General features: G+C 41.5%; 1 protein-coding gene across 1 annotated transcript in view; it reads left to right on the forward strand.

Annotated features, from left to right (window-relative positions):
* The window catches only part of PIEZO2 (piezo type mechanosensitive ion channel component 2), a 336655-nt gene that overhangs the window by 162929 nt on the left and 155879 nt on the right, over window positions 1–17847 (forward strand). Inside the window, exon 5 of the mRNA XM_015563603.1 lies at window positions 2330–2372. Within this exon, the coding sequence (XP_015419089.1) occupies window positions 2330–2372 (43 nt within the window). The remainder of the gene's footprint in view (window positions 1–2329; window positions 2373–17847) is intronic.

Consider the following 17847-nt stretch of genomic DNA (forward strand, 5'->3'; position numbering starts at 1 on the left):
TTCTTCGCCAGTCTCTTAATTGCTAGACTCCTAGGGGACTAGTGTCATCATCTTCAAAGAAATCCTGAAATAGAGATTCTTAATTGTTTTGCATGTGACTCACAGGATAGATAACATTCAGATGGGGTACACTCACCTGGGCGCAGAGCCATCAGAAAATCTTGAGTTGATTAACTAAAATTCCATATCATGTACTCCTGCTCAGCAAAGTGTATTGGAATTCAGTTAGATAAGAGTGACTTGATCCAAGCAGGTAAACCCGCATCTGCTTTAAATTTGTGTGTGTGTGTGTGTGTGTGTGTGTGTGTGTTTGTCTAATTCCTATCTGATATTTAGTCCTTTATTATTTATGAATAATTATCTAAAATGCTCTATCGTAGCCAAGGAGTATGGGGAAGCAGCATGTTTGTGCTCTCTTGGGACTGGTTGAGTCCTCAAAAAGGAAACTACTACTGCATAATCTCCCATCTTTCCAGAAAGTCTGCCTAATGTTTAGGAGACACTGATCACAAAGCCTGTGAGGCAGAGCTCTCAGAAAGACATATAAGCACCTAGTTCATTGTGACTTTAGGAAAAGAAGCAGGGTAGCTTTTCAGCTGCCCCTGGAGACCAGTGCTGAATCTACCACTTCCTGTTTACAGAACTAAATTGTACAGAAAGGGAGTAATTATCTGCTGTGATTATCAAGCAACTAGTACAAAGCACAACATATAAATTTAGGGATACATGGGTGTTTACTTGAAATAGTAACTGAAATTAAAATATTTTTGCAACTGACTGGACATCATGAAAATGTGAAACTATGGGTTAAGCACAAACCTTTAATTTTTATATAAAAACATTTTTTATACCTAGCTGTGTTCTGTGGAGTTGCATATACTACTCTTCAAATCATGCCACTTAAAATAGCATTTCTGCATTCAGGATATTTCTGGTTAAAATATTTAGCTTAAAACATTAAATGTTAATCCTGTGTTTCAACCCTAGTGAGATAAAGGCATGGGGCATAATGAGTTGGAAATTCAGAGTATTGTTTGGGGAAGAAAAAGTTTTACTCTATCCTTTTAGGTTCCCTGGCTGGTCTAATAAGCATAATATAAATTAACAGGAGAAAAATCAATTTAATTTAATAAAATGGGCATTCCAAAGTATGAGGCTCCCAGATAGTCAGGCAATTGGTATAGGCATGAGAGTTCACAGGGTAGAAGGCCATTCATGGCGGGCAGGGAAGAGAAAATGTCAGTTAAACAAATGCAGAGAACTCTTTCTGATGTTCTCTTTGTTATAGCTCTTTTTCTGGTATAGGCACCTGTATCTAAACTACTTTAGTCAGTTAAGGGGGAGGTAAAAAGAAAAACTTCCTATAATCTCTGTTTCTTACAAATAATTGTTATGCCCAGATTTCAAGATCCCCCAAAGGACATCACTAGGGAGCACTGAGTCCGATGCAAAAGCATAGAGTCTTTATTTAAGCCCGGGGCTTGGTCCCTCTGCCTCCCCTACCAACGCAGCGATAGGGTGCGAGAGAGAGAGAGCCCGGTGTTCCAAGAGAACAAAGAATTTATAGGGCTTGGGGTCAGGGGGTGGGGGCACACTCTGACCACTGATTTGGCCGATTCCAGTTGGTTGAGTGAGGGCCGGGGGCTAGTGACTCAAGGGCAGGGTGCAGCTAGGGTCTGGTTTACACCAAGACAGTGGGGTGGCTAGCATACTTTTGGCCTTGGGCTAGTTTCCCCCACTTTCCCATTGGCCGAGATAAGGGCAGGCTGAGTCACTGATACATTCTGCGGCTTTTTCTTGGAAGAGGGGTTAGGGACGCAGCTATCAGGCCTGTTCTGTCCTTTCATAATTAGCCTAAAATAATCCTCATGATAAAGAGACACATTCTGAGGTGGAAAATTTTGCTACCCTACAGTGTCCTCTAGCTTTCAATATGCTACACGAAAGTAAAAGTTGAAGTTTAGAGAGTACGGGTTAGAATAAACTGTTTAATTATTTTTGTCAGGAGAGTTTTTCTCATATTATTCTGAACCAAATGCAGATGTTTAGAGAATGAGTTAGTGGGCTACTGCCTTACCACAGGTAAGTAGGTACAGATTTGTCCCATTAACTCCGGATGTAGAATGTTCTCTAAAAGGCCATTTGGGGACTAGAAGAAAGCAGTGATGCATCCTAGGGGAAACAAAGTCTCCACTTAAATTTAAAACAAATTTTAAATTTTAAAACAAATGCTTAGGAGAGTGTGCAAACCAACAAACAAACAAAACCACAGGACAAAGGTAGCAGAATACTTGATGTGCACTACTTATGTTCCTTTCTTCTCTTGCAGGCTCAACGTGGGAAAAGACATTTCGGCAGATTGGCTTTGAAAGGTAAGCAGCGTTAGCATGTCTCCACTTTTAGCATACTAATGTCCTATGTTATTCTAAGTACGTTATGGATTATAAATCAATGGTATTGCTACCACTACTTTAGTAAGTAAGTAAGTTTGTGCCATTGAGTAAGTCATCATTTTGCTCCTTGAGACTTGGTCTCTGTAAAGTAGAGCTTTGCCTTATAAAATCTTTGCCTGAATACAGAGTGAACTTGAAGATTAACTGGAGCCAGTTTTTTGAAAACACTTCTTAAACTGCAAACTATGATAAAAGGTAAGTTGTACAGTTAGAGAATTAAGAATTAGAGTCTACTTTCTTATAGGTTGTTCACCTCATCTGTTAGTTCTATAGTTTTTGTGCAGAGAAAATTTATATTTATATTGATGTCTTTCCAATTATTAAAATGATTAGATATTAGCTCTTCGTGAAAGGTTGAGATCACATCATGCCTAAGCATTTCTGTTGTCAATGGAAATTGGGCTGATCGCAAAGAAAGAATTCCAAACACCCACACATGGAGATTGTGGTGTGGTGGCCTGGTTTATTTCTGATGTACTATCAAAAGAGTTTTCTTCCTGGCTTCCCAAGGTCCTATGGCTGTCTGTGCTGCCATGGAAAACGTACAACCGTGTCTTCAACAAGGCCAAGGCCAGAGCCCAGAGTTTCTGCTTCATGGTCCTTCAGAGTCTGCACAATCTGCCAAGGGCCCCAGTGGCCATTAGAGCCACATGGTCCGTGCTCCTGGGCTGGAGAACATGTGATACGGTCCAAAGGGTGAGAGTGCAGATCACTGAGCAAGGGAGAATGAGCTTCTTTTTTCACTTGGAATTATGTACTCTCAGGCTTGGGAGGAACCAGAAGCTTTTTCAAAATAACCAATCAGCTTCCCAAACTGTATGTGTTGTTGGGGGTTGGGGGATAGGGCTAAGGGAGGGGAGGCAGCTTACATTGGCTCCGCCCCCCCCCCCCCCCCCCCCCAGCCAATGATTTTTTTTTTTCCAGGTTAGACTGACAGACCTGTATGCTTAAGTACCGCCCGCTTATGATATTGCTTGGGTCCTTATTTCCCCCTGCCTAGTTTCAATGACTAAGATTTTTACACGGAACCATGCTGAATTCTGTTTTGTGTTGTTTCATTTGCTCTAGTCCTATATCTCTGAGGACAGTCCCAAATCTCAAGTTTTATTGGCTATTCTCATGGTATGAATATTTTAAATAAATCCAGACAGTATAAACTCCATATTATAGTGCCTCCCTAAAATGTGTATGTTTCCTGAAATAGATGTACACGTGAAAATATTACTAAGGAATCTATTAAGGGATATGCTTTGTTTTTAAACTGCCATCTCAGTTTGGTGAGCATCGTGATTTTTAGATATTATGTTAAAATGTCATCCTGTGACTTTCCATGTTGCCCCATGTTTTCTCATTCAAGGGCAGAGAGTATTCTCTGCGTTGCATCAACTCTGTTAAAATACAGAGCAGATACTGATCTGTGGGGTTATTGTGCAATTATTGTTGCAAAGACTGTATTAAGCAGTGCTGTCAAATATGGCTCTGCTGTTTTTCTTCTCAAGTTTAACCTCTTCTTTATCTTAAAGGGAATTTCAATGATATCTTAAATGAAGCTCTCTGGTTCTTTAGAGCCGTTGTAAGAGATATTGATCCTTTCCTCGCTATGTCCTTTTAAGTTTGCTAGCAGATTATTTTAAAGTGGTCACATCCAAAGGAAATGCAGTGACTGAGTCAGCTAAAGCTCCAACACTTTCTTCAAGGATAAGAAAGCAAAGATGTCCTCTGTTGTACATTTTGTAACTGAAAGGAAGAACTAGGGATCTGCCCTCCCCATCTCCTTGCAGTAATGCTTGCCATGAGATGACGGTGTTTAGCCTTTCGCTTCCTGGAAACTTTGTGATTATATCCATTGCTTCAGAATAAATACACATTGTCACAATTTACATGGCTGAATTCATGACAGTAGGTTATGTCCACCTTAAAAAAATCATCCTTGTCCCCAGTGGGGTATATCAGGAATTTACAGAGGAAGGATCTAAATTCCTATATCTTTGTTGTTTCCACCTCTAACATCCCCACCCACTCCTGGCGCTCCAATGTTGATATCTACACAACAAAAGAAGACTCAGTTGTATGGTGTTATTTTATTTTGATGATAGAGAAAAATATCTGTGTCTAACCTATTTTCATTTCAGTTAGAAAGCTTCGCTTTCTGTGCAGATTTCCTAAGCTTACAAGTATAAATATTTCCAAATCATATTCATTAATCTTGGTTAAGGCAATGCAGATGGGCATTGCTTTGTAAATTCATCAATACTCAGTATGTTCTGAACGAGTGTGTTTGCTAGGGAATGGCCCAATTTTCAGTGCTTTTTTTTTCTCTCACTCGTGCGAAATCTGATGAGGAGGCTGGACAACTCTGCAGAGCAGCCTCTACATGGTGTGTCAGTGTTTGGCTTCAATCTCTCACACTTCTCTCTCCACATGATGCTTCTGAGTTTGCCTGCGGGTGGGAGGAGAGGTGGGAGAATTGTACGCTGATTCTTGAGTGTTTCCACCCTGCAGTGGCAGCTCACAGTTCCTGGCCCACAGCAAGTCACCTTGCTGATTTGTAGGGAAGGAGAGGTGTCACTCCGTCACGCTTGCAGGAAGGGCCAGGAAGTAGAATATCAGAAAGCTGCAGGAGTATCTATCACATAAGCTTCGCGTAAGGCCTGTACGTGGTTTTCTCTTTCCAAAGCTACACTTTGCATCTGAGACAAAATGTGTCAGCAAGGACATAGATAGGCTTATGCGTAGTCACCTGCGACCAGAAATAAAAGTTTCTGCCTTCTGGGAAATCTTATTGCTGCCCAGTAAAAAATAATCTTTTACTGATCTCTCATCCATTTGTAGTTAAAAAGCAATGAAGTTATTCCTAATAAATCTATATAATCAGCACAGTACCTCAGATTACATCACTGTTAACAATATTGTACCTGATTCTATTTGATACTCTACTTGGATTGTGGAATGAAATACCTTGCCCCTGCAAAGAATATGTTAAAATAGAAATTACCCGGAAAACAGCCTGCTTTGGGGAAACACAAATACTCCTAGGACCCCCCCCCCTTCACCCCCTTGTGTAGATGTCATTCAAAAGGCAAGGCCTTGTCTTTAGGGGGCTGAGGAGCTTCCCACAGCCTGTCTGTTGTTGGGCTTGTCTCCCTGCATCCATTTGGTGGGGAGCTGCCCCTCATGCTTCAAGCTTTAGACATGATTGCTTTTGTGGAAACTTTCCTGACGACTTACTTCTAGGATCCCACCTCTTCTTGTCACATTTTTTTACATTTTTCTGTTCTGCAACTGGACATACGGTATTGAGACTTTCCTCCTGGGTTTCTACCGCTTTGGGCATGAAGGATGGGGCTGTGCTGATCCCCTGGTTCCGCGACACTGCCTGGCATGTGCTAGCTAATCCGACATTTGGTGGGTGCCTGACTGAGTCCTTGATGGGACGCGTACACAAATATGGTTGGAGCGTGCTGTGAAAGAGGGGGCCTCTGAGGAAGGCAAGAGCCCAAGGCCACCATCTTTTCATCGTCACCTTGCAGCTGCTGGTGGGAGGATGGGCCGCTGTGGCCGGAGCTGACTCATCCTTGACAGTGTAGGGAGGAAGACGCGACTCGGCTCTGTCAGTGGGAACAATTGTTTAATTCAATGACCCTCATATCAACAATAGAGTCTTCCTGAATCTCTCTTCTCAAACTCCTGAGTCTAATGTTCTGAGTTTGACACCAGCTACTCCGACAAAATCCCTGTGGGATCAAGAACCTGGTGAGGAGTTCTAGACCAGAATCAAACCTGGGACCCTTTGGCTCACAGGCTGACACTCTATTTTTTCCCATGTGAACAACTGTAAACCTCCTTTTGCCCCACCCTCTATGTTGGACCAATGCTTCTGAGGGCATCTTTTGACCTCTAGTGCCAGCCCAGGGATTGGCAAATAATAGGCATTTAATAAATGTTTGATAAATAAATGGCATTTTAAATAAATATTACTGTGTCATTTCTCTGTTGGCCCAGCTTTTTTGGGGGGTTAAATTTTAGTTTCTATTGGCCTTTTCATCTGGAGGATGAATAGATTTCTTGAGAAATTTAAGGCCAATTATTACATAATTGGATATCATCCACCTTTATGTATAATTCACAAGTTGTGTAATTGAAATGCATGCTATCTTTTTAGGTAATGTTATATAAAGTGTAGAGAAATAATGAAAAAAACTAGACTCCAATAATTCTTTCGTGATATACTTTCCTGTATGAAATCTTATGCCTGAGAAATAGGATGGTTAAGAGAAATCAATTATGATAGAAACAAAGATATTCATTTCTATAGTTACTGCTATGTTTTTCTGATGTTTTTAAGTTAAGGTTATGAGTCTGTAGCATAAAAAGGATAATTTGAATATATATTCATTTAGATCAAGACAAATATTTCTTTATATTGCCTCTCTAAGAAGCATATAGGAAGGAAAAAATAAAACATTACCACAAATCTCATCTTACTATAATATCGTGGTTTATGAAGTTAAAGAAAAGAAACCTTAGTTGGGAGTTAGCAATGTGTTGTCAGCTTGGAGCTTATAAGTGTACAGTATTTTTGCATGTGGAGGTGCACAGTGTAGGTTTCTTATTTAATGATTTCCCACGTTGTTGTGTTGGCTTCCTGAAAGCTGAGCTGCTAACTGCTTTCATTCTTTCAGGCTGCATATGGATATCCCGGGAAAAAAGCTACTTTGAGATTACGATATAAAATTTTTGTCACAGTCATTTATATTCAGGAAACGACTAGAGGAAAAGGATGTTTCTGTACTTTGGTGTTTAAAATTAAGCCCAATTTATTAGTTTATTCATTCATTTGAACATTTTCAAACCTCCACCCTGTGCCCACTCCTGGGCTAGATTTGGGTCTTCAAAGAACATGACAGGGGGAAGAAACATGGATTTGTGAAAAACGTATCACCACTGGCCTCTCTGATGAATATTTTGATTATCTGGTTAATTTAATTCTGCCAACATTCCAGAATCTGGGTCTGCTAACTCATGGTGGGTTAGCTAACAGCCTCATACCTCAGTGACTTACAAGACCGAAGGTTCATTTCTTGCTCATATTAAATGGCAGCTGCAAAGGCTGTGGCTTGATGGGGGCTCTTCTCTGAGTGCTTCCTTCATTACGGGTCCAGGCGGAAAGGGAGCTTTTCCTTGGTCTGAGCCTTTCTTGTGGTTGGGAGGTTTTGCTGTGGCCAAGGCAGGCAATGGTTCCCAGGTGCTCGGTGCGTTTTCTCAGATAGGACACATGCCACTTCCAGTTGCCTAAGCAGGTCACATGGCCAACTTCAAGGTCTATGGGCAGAAAAGCATGCTTCCCTCATGGGGTGCACTGTGAGTCACACAGGAATGGCCAGAGATGTATGCTATTGTTACAGGAAAGGGGAGCGTCTAGCTGGAAGAAGGGACGTCATACATCACAGTATACCATCCTCATCTTACAAATGACCAAAGCGAAATCAAAGTGCTAAGTATTTTATCTAAAATCGCACAGCTAGTGAATGTCAAAGGCAAGATGTGAACTCAGTTTTATGTGACTGTACCTTCCATTTATTCACAATCCACCATGTCAACATTTATGATGCTTTATGTCAATAGGCATTTGTTGAATACACATTATTATGAAGATGCTGGAGGCTAGGGGAAGGGGGCTGGGGAGACGTGGTCTTGGTCTTATAGGAGATACCAATATCTTAAAATATAACATACTGAGTTCCATGCTACCATTTTCTGCAATTATTTAAGAATATTTCTTGAGCAGCTACTATGTACAAGTTGCCATTATAATGACATATACAGTACAGACCTGGAGGAGTAAAAGGACAGGTCCATGTGCATGTGTGTGGTGGGGTGGGGAGGTGTTGAGATGAGGTCTGCTATAACAAAATACCACAGATTGGATGGCTTAGACAACACACATTTATTTCTCACAGGTCTAGAAGCCAGGAAGTCCAAGATCAAAGCACTAGCATCTCATTGTCTAGTCAGTAATTGCTTCTTTGTTGATAGATGACCATTTCCACTGTGTTCTCTCCAGTTCTCTTGGGAGAGCTCTCGGGGGTCCCTTTCAAAAGGAAACTAATTCCATCATGAGGGCTCCAAGCTAATGACCTACTCATTTCCCAAAAGCTTCACCTCCCCGCCTAATACCATTACGTTAGGGATTAGGATTTCAATATAATTTTGAGGGGACAAAAACATCAGTCCATAACAAGTATCCAGACTTCCACACCACCAGAAGAAAAGTGAGAAGTTCTTATATCTAAGGCTTTTACCTCTATGTGATATCATGTAATCACTACTCATTAAACTTTTCTCATACAATAATTCAAATTAGCTGTTTTGTTTGATTTTCCAAAATATCTGTGCATAACTTAAAAAGCTAGAGATTAATATATGTATGTGTGTGTATGTGGCAAAAGTAGGTGATTTACATTTCTTTGGCTGTTGAGAGCTTCACGCTGGACTTTGGCTTCCAATTTGAAAAGTAATTAGTTTAACCTTTTTTTATTCAAGCACATTTGGTATCATTTAATAAGTGCTTGGTGAAGAGATCTATTTTTCTTCTAGAAAAAAATGATGCAATCTTTCATTAAACTTCTCTTCCTTTCAAAATATGACCGGAGGAAAAGATGTTCTGATTTGGAACCTTCATCTTTTGCTAAGTTGTTTCATTATAACTAATACAAACTGAGTTAATGAATGATAAAGATCAGGTTAACTCAGTGGTTAACTTGGCACCTTGCTCTATACAAAATTAGAGGTAACAGCAGGAAAGTTTCAGATTTCATTAGTGACATGACCAAATGAATTGTATAATATCTTGCTTACTGTCTAGACAGCATGATGAATAATAGACAGGAAATTCATACTGTCTGATGTGGAGGTAAAATTTGGATGTTGAGTCCATAAAGTGGTATGTTTCGGAGAATTGTACTAATGATCAGGTACTCATAGTGTAAGGTTCAGATTTCTTATTTGTTCTACATCTTACTTACAAGTGTGAAATAAGCTCTTTCAAAGCTCTAACTACTATAGAATGTCTTTGTCACAGCTTAAACAGCTTAGCTAGGGACCAAGACATTATTGCTTAAACAAAGCCACAGTTTCTATTAAGCATATTTTGTAGGCACTGTTTGATTTTTTTCCCATCAGGATCCCTGAATATGCATCATCCTAGATCAGTGATGGCGAACCTATGACACGCGTGTCAGAAGTGACACGCAAACTCATTTTCTTGGTTGATTTTTCTTTGTTAAATGGCATTTAAGTATATAAAATAAATATCAAAAATATAAGTCTTTGTTTTACTGTGGTTACAAATATCAAAAAATTTCTGTATGTGACACGGCACCAGAGTTAAGTTAGGGTTTTTTAAAATGCTGACACGCCGAGCTCAAAACGTTCGCCATCACTGTTCTAGATGAACAAAGTGAAAACATTTCCTTGCTCCTTTCTTCATTCTCTGTCTCTACACAGGCACCCAAACCTGTATAAATTTACAGAGAAATTTATAATATAAATTATATTTATATTTTTGCAATAGCAATTAGCATATTGCACCATTTCTATAGCCCAGTAGTTTGATTCACATAGGCAATGTATAAAGAAGATTCAGAGAAGTTAAGTAACTTCCTTACATACTAGATGCCCGGTGCACGAAATCTGTGCATGGATGCGGTCCCTAGGCATGGCTGGTGATAGAAGCACGTGCTTCTGGTGTGGAAGGGCAGGTCCCAGCTGACCTCTGGGCCCGAGGCAGCACCTGGACCCCCGGGTCCCCATGCGCCTCCCTCTGCCTGAGTCATCAGGCCCCGCCCAGCTCCCTTAGCACCTGGGAGCTGGGTGGCAGCCCCAACCCCCACTGCCGCCACTGGTTGCCATCGTTGGGGTGATCAGTGGGGTGATCGGGCCCCACTTGCACCGGCCTTGGCCTGGTGCTGCCCACTCACCTGCTCCACCCCCCGCCATGGTCCCACTCTCCTAAGGGCCCATTGGGGCTGGCAGTGCCTCCACTGCCGCCTGCTGCTAGCACCATGTCGCAGACGCCCACCATGTTCCTCACTGCCCCTTTGTGGTCAGCACATGTCATAGTGAGTGGTCAAACTCCTGGTTGAGGGGACAGTTTGCATATTAGGCTTTTATTATATAGGGTGATTGGGTGGCAGTGAGGTCTTTCTGATTGTAAAGTCTACACTTCTCCTTGTTAATTGCTGTGGACATCGCAAAGGTCTCCATACATCAGGTGCAATCCTGTTGCTAGAGTGGTGACTCTGCATAAATATCATGGATTGTGATCTCTGTCCCCCCTTTCCTGGCTTCAGGTTCTTCCATTCCTCATTGCTAAAGGGACCTAGGGAAGCATTGCTGGGCAGGAATCCCCAGCTTCATATGCCTGTGTGACCTTCCTCCTGCCCCTCCTCTTGGCTCACTCCTGGACCACACTGATTTACACACTCGGGAAACTCTTCCCTCCCTCTGAAAGGCTCTCCACTTTCTTTGCTGCACTGCACACTTCCTACGATCCTTCCTTAGGGTTAGACACAGCTGCCTTGGGAATCTCAAATGGCTTCTGCCTTATTTTACTGCCCTACTCCAGTTTTTCCATGTTTATTTTCTGCTAGACAGTAAAAATTGTTTTTACTAAAACACAGTTATAATGAAATCATTCACTTGTCTACTGAATATTTCTAAGTCTCCAACCTAATATTCAAAACTTTTCCAAATGCAGTCCCCGCCCACATATTCAGTCAATTTAACTCTCAGTCACTCCATCCTCTGCACACTTTTTAAGTTTGCTGAACATGGAAGTCTGTCAGCCACACTTTCTAGCCTCCCTCTCTCTCTGGAACACCCACTGTGTTGTGCATTATTGTCAAAATCTTGCCATTCATAGGTATCTCCCTTGTATCTGTCCACCCCGTTCTGACACCTCTCCATCCTGATTACATATACAATTTCTCTTAGGTAAAACTTTTACCTTTCAGATAGTATTCATAGCAAAACAGAGTACTGTGTTTATGAATGAGGGTTTCGCAGGATGCCTTATGCAAAGCAGACACAAAATAACACTTGTTGCACTGAATTTCATAGATAGTGTATAAGCTAGAACTGTCTCTACAAAACGTTTCATCTCTATAACTAAGGCCACTCAGAACTTGCATCAGGCTATAGGAATACCATTCTACAGCAGGGAGAGCTTTAAAGACAGAATCTTTTATGAAGACTGACATTGGAAGAGGGAGGGTACTTTAAATACTAAGCCATTTTGTTGCATAAAAGAGTTGTTGCTCTCATTTCAGAAGGACCATATCAAATAATTACAACTTGTTGGTAACAGATTGTATTTTTCTTTGACCATAAAAACACCATTTTAGAAGTCATCCATGTACATTGGAACATGTGTTTACAGTCATTAGAAGTGGAAAAAACTAAATGTAATTCTAGCAGCGCACACGTTAGTGCTCATGCTGTTGGAGTAAGCAGTGATGTTTAGTATTTTTGGTTTTTCACATGAGGGCCTTAGCACTTGGGAATCAATACTACATCGTTCTACTGCAGCGGTTCTCAACCTGTGGGTCGCGATTCCTGAAAATACATCCTGCATATCAGATATTTACATTATGATTCATAACAATAGCAAAATTACAGTTATGAAGTAGCAATGAAAATAATTTTATGGTTGGGGGTCACCACAACATGAGGAATTGTATTAAAGGGTCGTGGCATTAGGAAGGTTGAGAACCACTGTAATTACAGTGAATGAGGACAGTGGCTCATCTTATCCTGAGAGGTTGAAATTTTTTTTTTACTGCAGAAGAACATACCAGAGAACCACATAATTTTGGCCATGTTCCCCCCATTACTCTGGTAGTGCAGTAGAGGGTGAACAGAAACAAACAACATTAACTGTCTCCTCAAACATGAGGTGAGGTGGTAACACACACACAGCAGAGAAATGAACTAGCATTATCTATCTCTACCCTCATCTCTTGAGCAGGGTGTCATTTTCTGGGCAATTGGTAAATGCTTTAACAAGTCAATAGCTGGGGAAGTATACAGAGTAAGTGAGAGTGGTCGGAGAGGCCTCAGGGAGAGCTTCAAATGGCTTACACTGGATGCTGTTCATTGACCCACTTGCCATAAACAGAGAGGAAATTGTTTTCACTTGGTCATCATGAGAAATGTGTGGGTTTGAAGTCCCCTCTGCACTCTGCTCTGACCGGTGAAATAGATTTACTTACAAAGCCACACAGATAATCGAATTCCATGCCGGAATGAACGCAATTTCAGTGAGTTTGCCTGCCTTTTGCATCAGAACAATAGTGGGTGTAGACAGCCTTCTGGGGAGGGTAAGAGTCATCTCCTCCTTAGAAATCCAAAACACAGTGCTCAGGTTTTGCCCCTAATTGTTGGGTGGTCACCAGCACTTTCTGGAAAAAAGGTGTTTAATTTCTTGAAGAAAAATGGTAGTAAACTATAAATGCTGTTCTGTTGACTCATTCATTACTAGGAGAGATCACCTGAATGGTTGTTGTTTATGTCCACCACCACCTCCCCTTCCCCCAGGAATGCTGGCATGTTTTACAAGTCATCCATCCACACATGCCCTTAAATTACTTTTAGAAAAGGAACTCCACCCCAATAAAGAAACAAAACAAAACAACCCCACACCATCCTTTGGCAAGAGGCATCAGGTACAAATGAAACCTACAGGTCAAAGGGAATGTACTCATTCCAGTGGTAATGCAAAGGTTTATTTCTTACTCTAAAACAGTGATGGCAAACCTTTTGAGCTCTGCGTGTCAGCATTTTGAAAAACCCTAAGTTAACTCTGGTGCCGTGTCACATAGAGAAATTTTTTGATATTTTCAACCATAGTAAAACAAAGACTTACATTTTTGATATTTATTTTATATATTTAAATGCCATTTAACAAAGAAAAATCAACCAAAAAATTGAGTTCGTGTGTCACCTCTAACACGCGTGTCATAGGTTCGCCATCACTGTTCTAAAACCTTCTGAGTTGTTGGGCACCCCACAATCACCAGTCCCACTCAGGCCCTGGCTCTGCACATGTATTTGGCCCGTAACACTATCCTCCCGGCACCCTGCCCTGTTGGTGGCTCTAGGGTGGGAGCCGAGCAGCCTCATGAGGTCCTTGACTTTCTGTACCAAACAACCCAGGAATAACCCGTAACTGGTGGCTTGTAAAAGCCTGGAGGACATATGGCGTCTCTGGGCAAATGACACCTGACTGAGGCTCCAAGGGGAGAAGAAACTAGGTAGAAACATGGGCCAGACTCTCTTTTCTGGTAGAGAATTCCCTCTCAGTAAGAAGCGGGAAGGATTGTGGAATCTACAGTCATATGACATTACAATACCCGTGTCCCAGAGGAAGCTCGAGGGCCAGCACAGTGCCTGGCACTTAGTAGGTACTCCAGAAATATTTAGTTGAAAAGCTTAAATTAAATTAAATTGCTTGAAAAAAACGAGCACTTCATTACAGCATACACAGCTGTTATTAAACATTCAGCCCCACCAAGTTTTCAACTATAAAATATGATAATTTGTTATACCATTCAATAAAGAGGCATTTATTAAGTAAATACCTCACACACTGCACTGAGGTAGGCGTAAAGAGGGTGGGAAAGAGGCATAAGAAATGTTCTCATCCTGAGTTGCTCACCTGTTGTCAAATAGATGCCCAAAAGCTCAATGTCAATATAAGCATAACCAATGGACACAAGAAACTGGGGAGTAGGGGAGGCCAGGGGAAGGTCAAGGGAAGAAAAAAAAAAAGGAGACATATGTAATACTCCTTGTAATACTTTAAGCAATAAAACAAAATTAAAAAAAATACAAACAGCATTTGTGTTAGTTCTCAAGGAACCCGAGACCATAGGTTTGGACAGGAAGGGAGAGATCTAATGTGGAAAGCTGGTTTCATCTTGGTGAATCGAAGGGGTTTAATATTTGCACACAGAGAGGGAGGGTTTGTGAGGGACAGTGACAGGAGCAAGGACAGGGGTAGGCATGACCTCCATGAGCATCCCTGAGAACTCTGGCCTGGCTAGAGCAGAAGGCTCCTATCCTGAGAATACGAGAGACACGCTGTTCAAATCTGTAGACATGCAAACCTCCAAGGCCACAACTCTCTCTAGGAGTGTGGGCTTTATTTGTTTATTTATAGAAATAATGAATCTTTGTTTAGAAGCAAGTCCCTCAATAACAGAGCCATAATCCCATAAATCAGTGATTTTGTAATAGGTCTTGACCTATTAAAACATAAATTCCCAGAATTTCCAAGCAAAGGGATTCCCAAAAGAAATCATTTCCTCTGCATCCCGCCTTGTTAATTTTATCCTTGCCATAAATTTCTCTAAGAGGGAAATCCCCTGGGAGAGCCAAGGAGGCAGCTTCTGTGAAAATCTCACAGTGAGATGCTCAAGGACCTCTGGGACCATCCTTCTTTTTGAATGTTGATATGTCACAAAATAATGTCTACCATTTGGTATATTTTGGTGTAATTTCCAACAGTTGCATATGTACAGATGCACCTTGATTTGTAGCAAGTGCTTCTATTGTTTCGTGATTTACATTGTCTTAGATTTTAGTTTTCCCCTAGTCCTGCTCCGTCGGTCAAGGGTCAAGATTGCCTTTGTCACTTCTGATTGGATTATTTCAGCACTCCCTCAATCTCAGGCTCTCTCTCAATCACTCTTTCATCAGCTTTATTCAGGCATAATTTACATGCAGTGAAATTCTCCCTTTTTAAGTGTGTAGTTCTCTGAGTTTGACAAACATGTATAGTCATGTAACCACCACCATATTCAAGATATATATCTTCATTGTCCCAGAAAGCCTCTGTCCATCCCCACTCCCCCAGCTTCAGGAAACCACTGTTCTGATTTTTATTTCTATAGTTTATCTTTTCCAGGGTGACATGTGAATGGACTCATCGAGTATATGGCCTTTTGCATCTGTTTTTTTTTTCACTTAGCATGACGTTTTCTAGGTTCATCCATAGAATGAAAGTATCTTTACTTATTCCCTTCTATTGCCAATAGTATTCCATGGCATAGATCACCACAATTATCCATTGACTAGGTGTAGATGTTTGGGTTGTTTTCAGTTTTTAGTGATTATGAATAAAGCTGCTATGAGCATTTACATATGGGTTTTGTGTATATTATTTTGTTTGTCTTACTCCAGGAGTCTCTCTTTTTTTCTTTTGGACCTTATTTACTTATTATTTTTATTTATTGTTGATAGTAGTACAGTTGTTCCCCATTTCTCCGTCTTTCAACCCCCTCCACCCAGCCCTGGCCTTCTCCACACTGTTGTCAGTGTCCATGCGTTGAGGATACCATTTTCAGTCTGCCTGCCAGTTAATAATCTGGCATTACTCGAAATGCTTACTGAACAAACTTTTGAAAACTAAATCACATTTTAACTGCATGGAAAGTATATTTAGAGATATTCTTTGGCAATTCTATTTGCAGTGTAGGCCATCACACTATAATTTGTGCTTTACAAATTACATTTTTTATTTCTTGGGTTTACCTGACCTGAACTCACCTGGCAGCGGAAGGGAGGCCATTGCAGTTAGTGTGAATTGTTCCGGGTGTATGTGCGAGGATGGGGCCATTGTCCTAGTACCTGTGGCCAATATTACATCCTATACTAAGAAGTGCCTTTCTGAAATCTGGAAAAGTATGAGTTTTGAAATACATTTGGCTCTGAGAGATTTGGAGAAAGGATTTTTATTATCCTTATCTGTGCACAACACAACTGCCCTCCTTTTTTTTTATTGATTTTTTACAGAGAGTAAGGGAGAGAGGTAGAGAGTCAGAAACATCAATGAGAGAGAAACATCGATCAGCTGCCTCCTGCACATCTCCCACGGGAGATGTGCCCGCAACCCAGGTACATGCCCTTGACCGGAATCGAATCCGGGACCCCTCAGTCCGTAAGCCGACGCTCTATCAACTGAGCCAAACCGGTTTCGGCAATTGCCCTACCTTTTTAATAGAACAGGGTTATGCTAGAGAATGATTTTCAAGCTTTTTTTTTTTTTTTTTTTTTTTTACTGGGATCACACTAGTCCACTTCATGTCATGATTCAGTACAATGCACATATACACAGTTTCAAAAAACATTATCTGTTCTTACTGCATGCAATGGACTGCTATATTTTTGTTCCATTTTATTCTGCTATGTTTCGTGAAAAAGAAAATGCTGGTGGGTGGCCACTAAATTTATTTTATAATCAACTAATTAGTCATGACCTGCAGTTGGGAAGTCACTGAGCGGTATGGTGCTGCTCGGCACCATGGCCAATAAGCCTGAAAGCGGATTAGAAGTGTATCCCTGTGTTAGCTGCTCACTGTGGGTCATTCCCTAGAAGATGACGAGTGCTATTTTTTATGACTGTCACACTGACAAATGAGAGCTGTTGTGCCTCAGAAATGTGTGTGGGTTAGATTCATTATCCTCACACTTCTGATCAAGCAAATGGAGACCCCAAAACTGTGTCTTCCAATAACCTGGAGTAAATTGCCATCCCTCAGAGTACGGGCTGTATTTCAGGCACAGTAGATGTTACTTGCCTCCCATTTTGCAATAATTCACGAGAGCTTTGCAAGGCAATTAGAGAGTCACCCTCAGAGTGTGTCAGTCAGGGTGTTCTGTGGGGAGCAGAGTCGCTCTGCTGTGAGATAGAGAATAGATCTGTGGAACTAGACCTGACGCAGTTGAAGGTGATGCTGGGAAAGTGGAGGTCCAAGAGGAGAGAGGGAGATGAGCCAGCCTCTCTAAGAAGTCAGGCGCGCCCAGGAGTTGAAGTGAGACCCTGGCTGGTGGTTGGTGGAGAGGCCCTGGGGAAGCTCTGGCGTCTTTCTGTGGGGCGCCAGTCTGTGGGCCTGTGGGCCTGTGGTCAAGCACCTGGTGCTGGGCCTGGTGGGCTGTGGCCCAGGGATCAGCTCTCAGGAGGAAGTCTGGGCATGGAGTGGAGGAGAACCAGGGTAGGTAGAACCCCCACCTCTCCCTCAGCCCATCACTGCATCCTCCTGTGAAAAGACCTTCAGAAACAACGGTCCTGCAGCACTTGCTCCTTCCAAGGCATGCGCAGGTGTCTCTTTGGACATTTCTGAATCAGAGCCCTTCAAAGTCAGGGCTCTGGGAAGAGCCCCCACTTTAACTATGTTGATACAGCACAACCCAGGACCTCTGACCTTCCTCTGTACTGCTGGTTATTGTTCTGTATATCTTTAACTTCTGTCTTCAGAAACTTGGTGTAAAGGCTCATGATTAATTTTTTCAATTATTGTCAGATTTTAAGGTTCAGAGGAGTGAAACCTTTGGC

The sequence above is a fragment of the Myotis davidii genome, unplaced genomic scaffold (genome assembly GCF_000327345.1).
Source record: "Myotis davidii unplaced genomic scaffold, ASM32734v1 scaffold78, whole genome shotgun sequence".
Classification (NCBI taxonomy): domain Eukaryota; kingdom Metazoa; phylum Chordata; class Mammalia; order Chiroptera; family Vespertilionidae; genus Myotis; species Myotis davidii.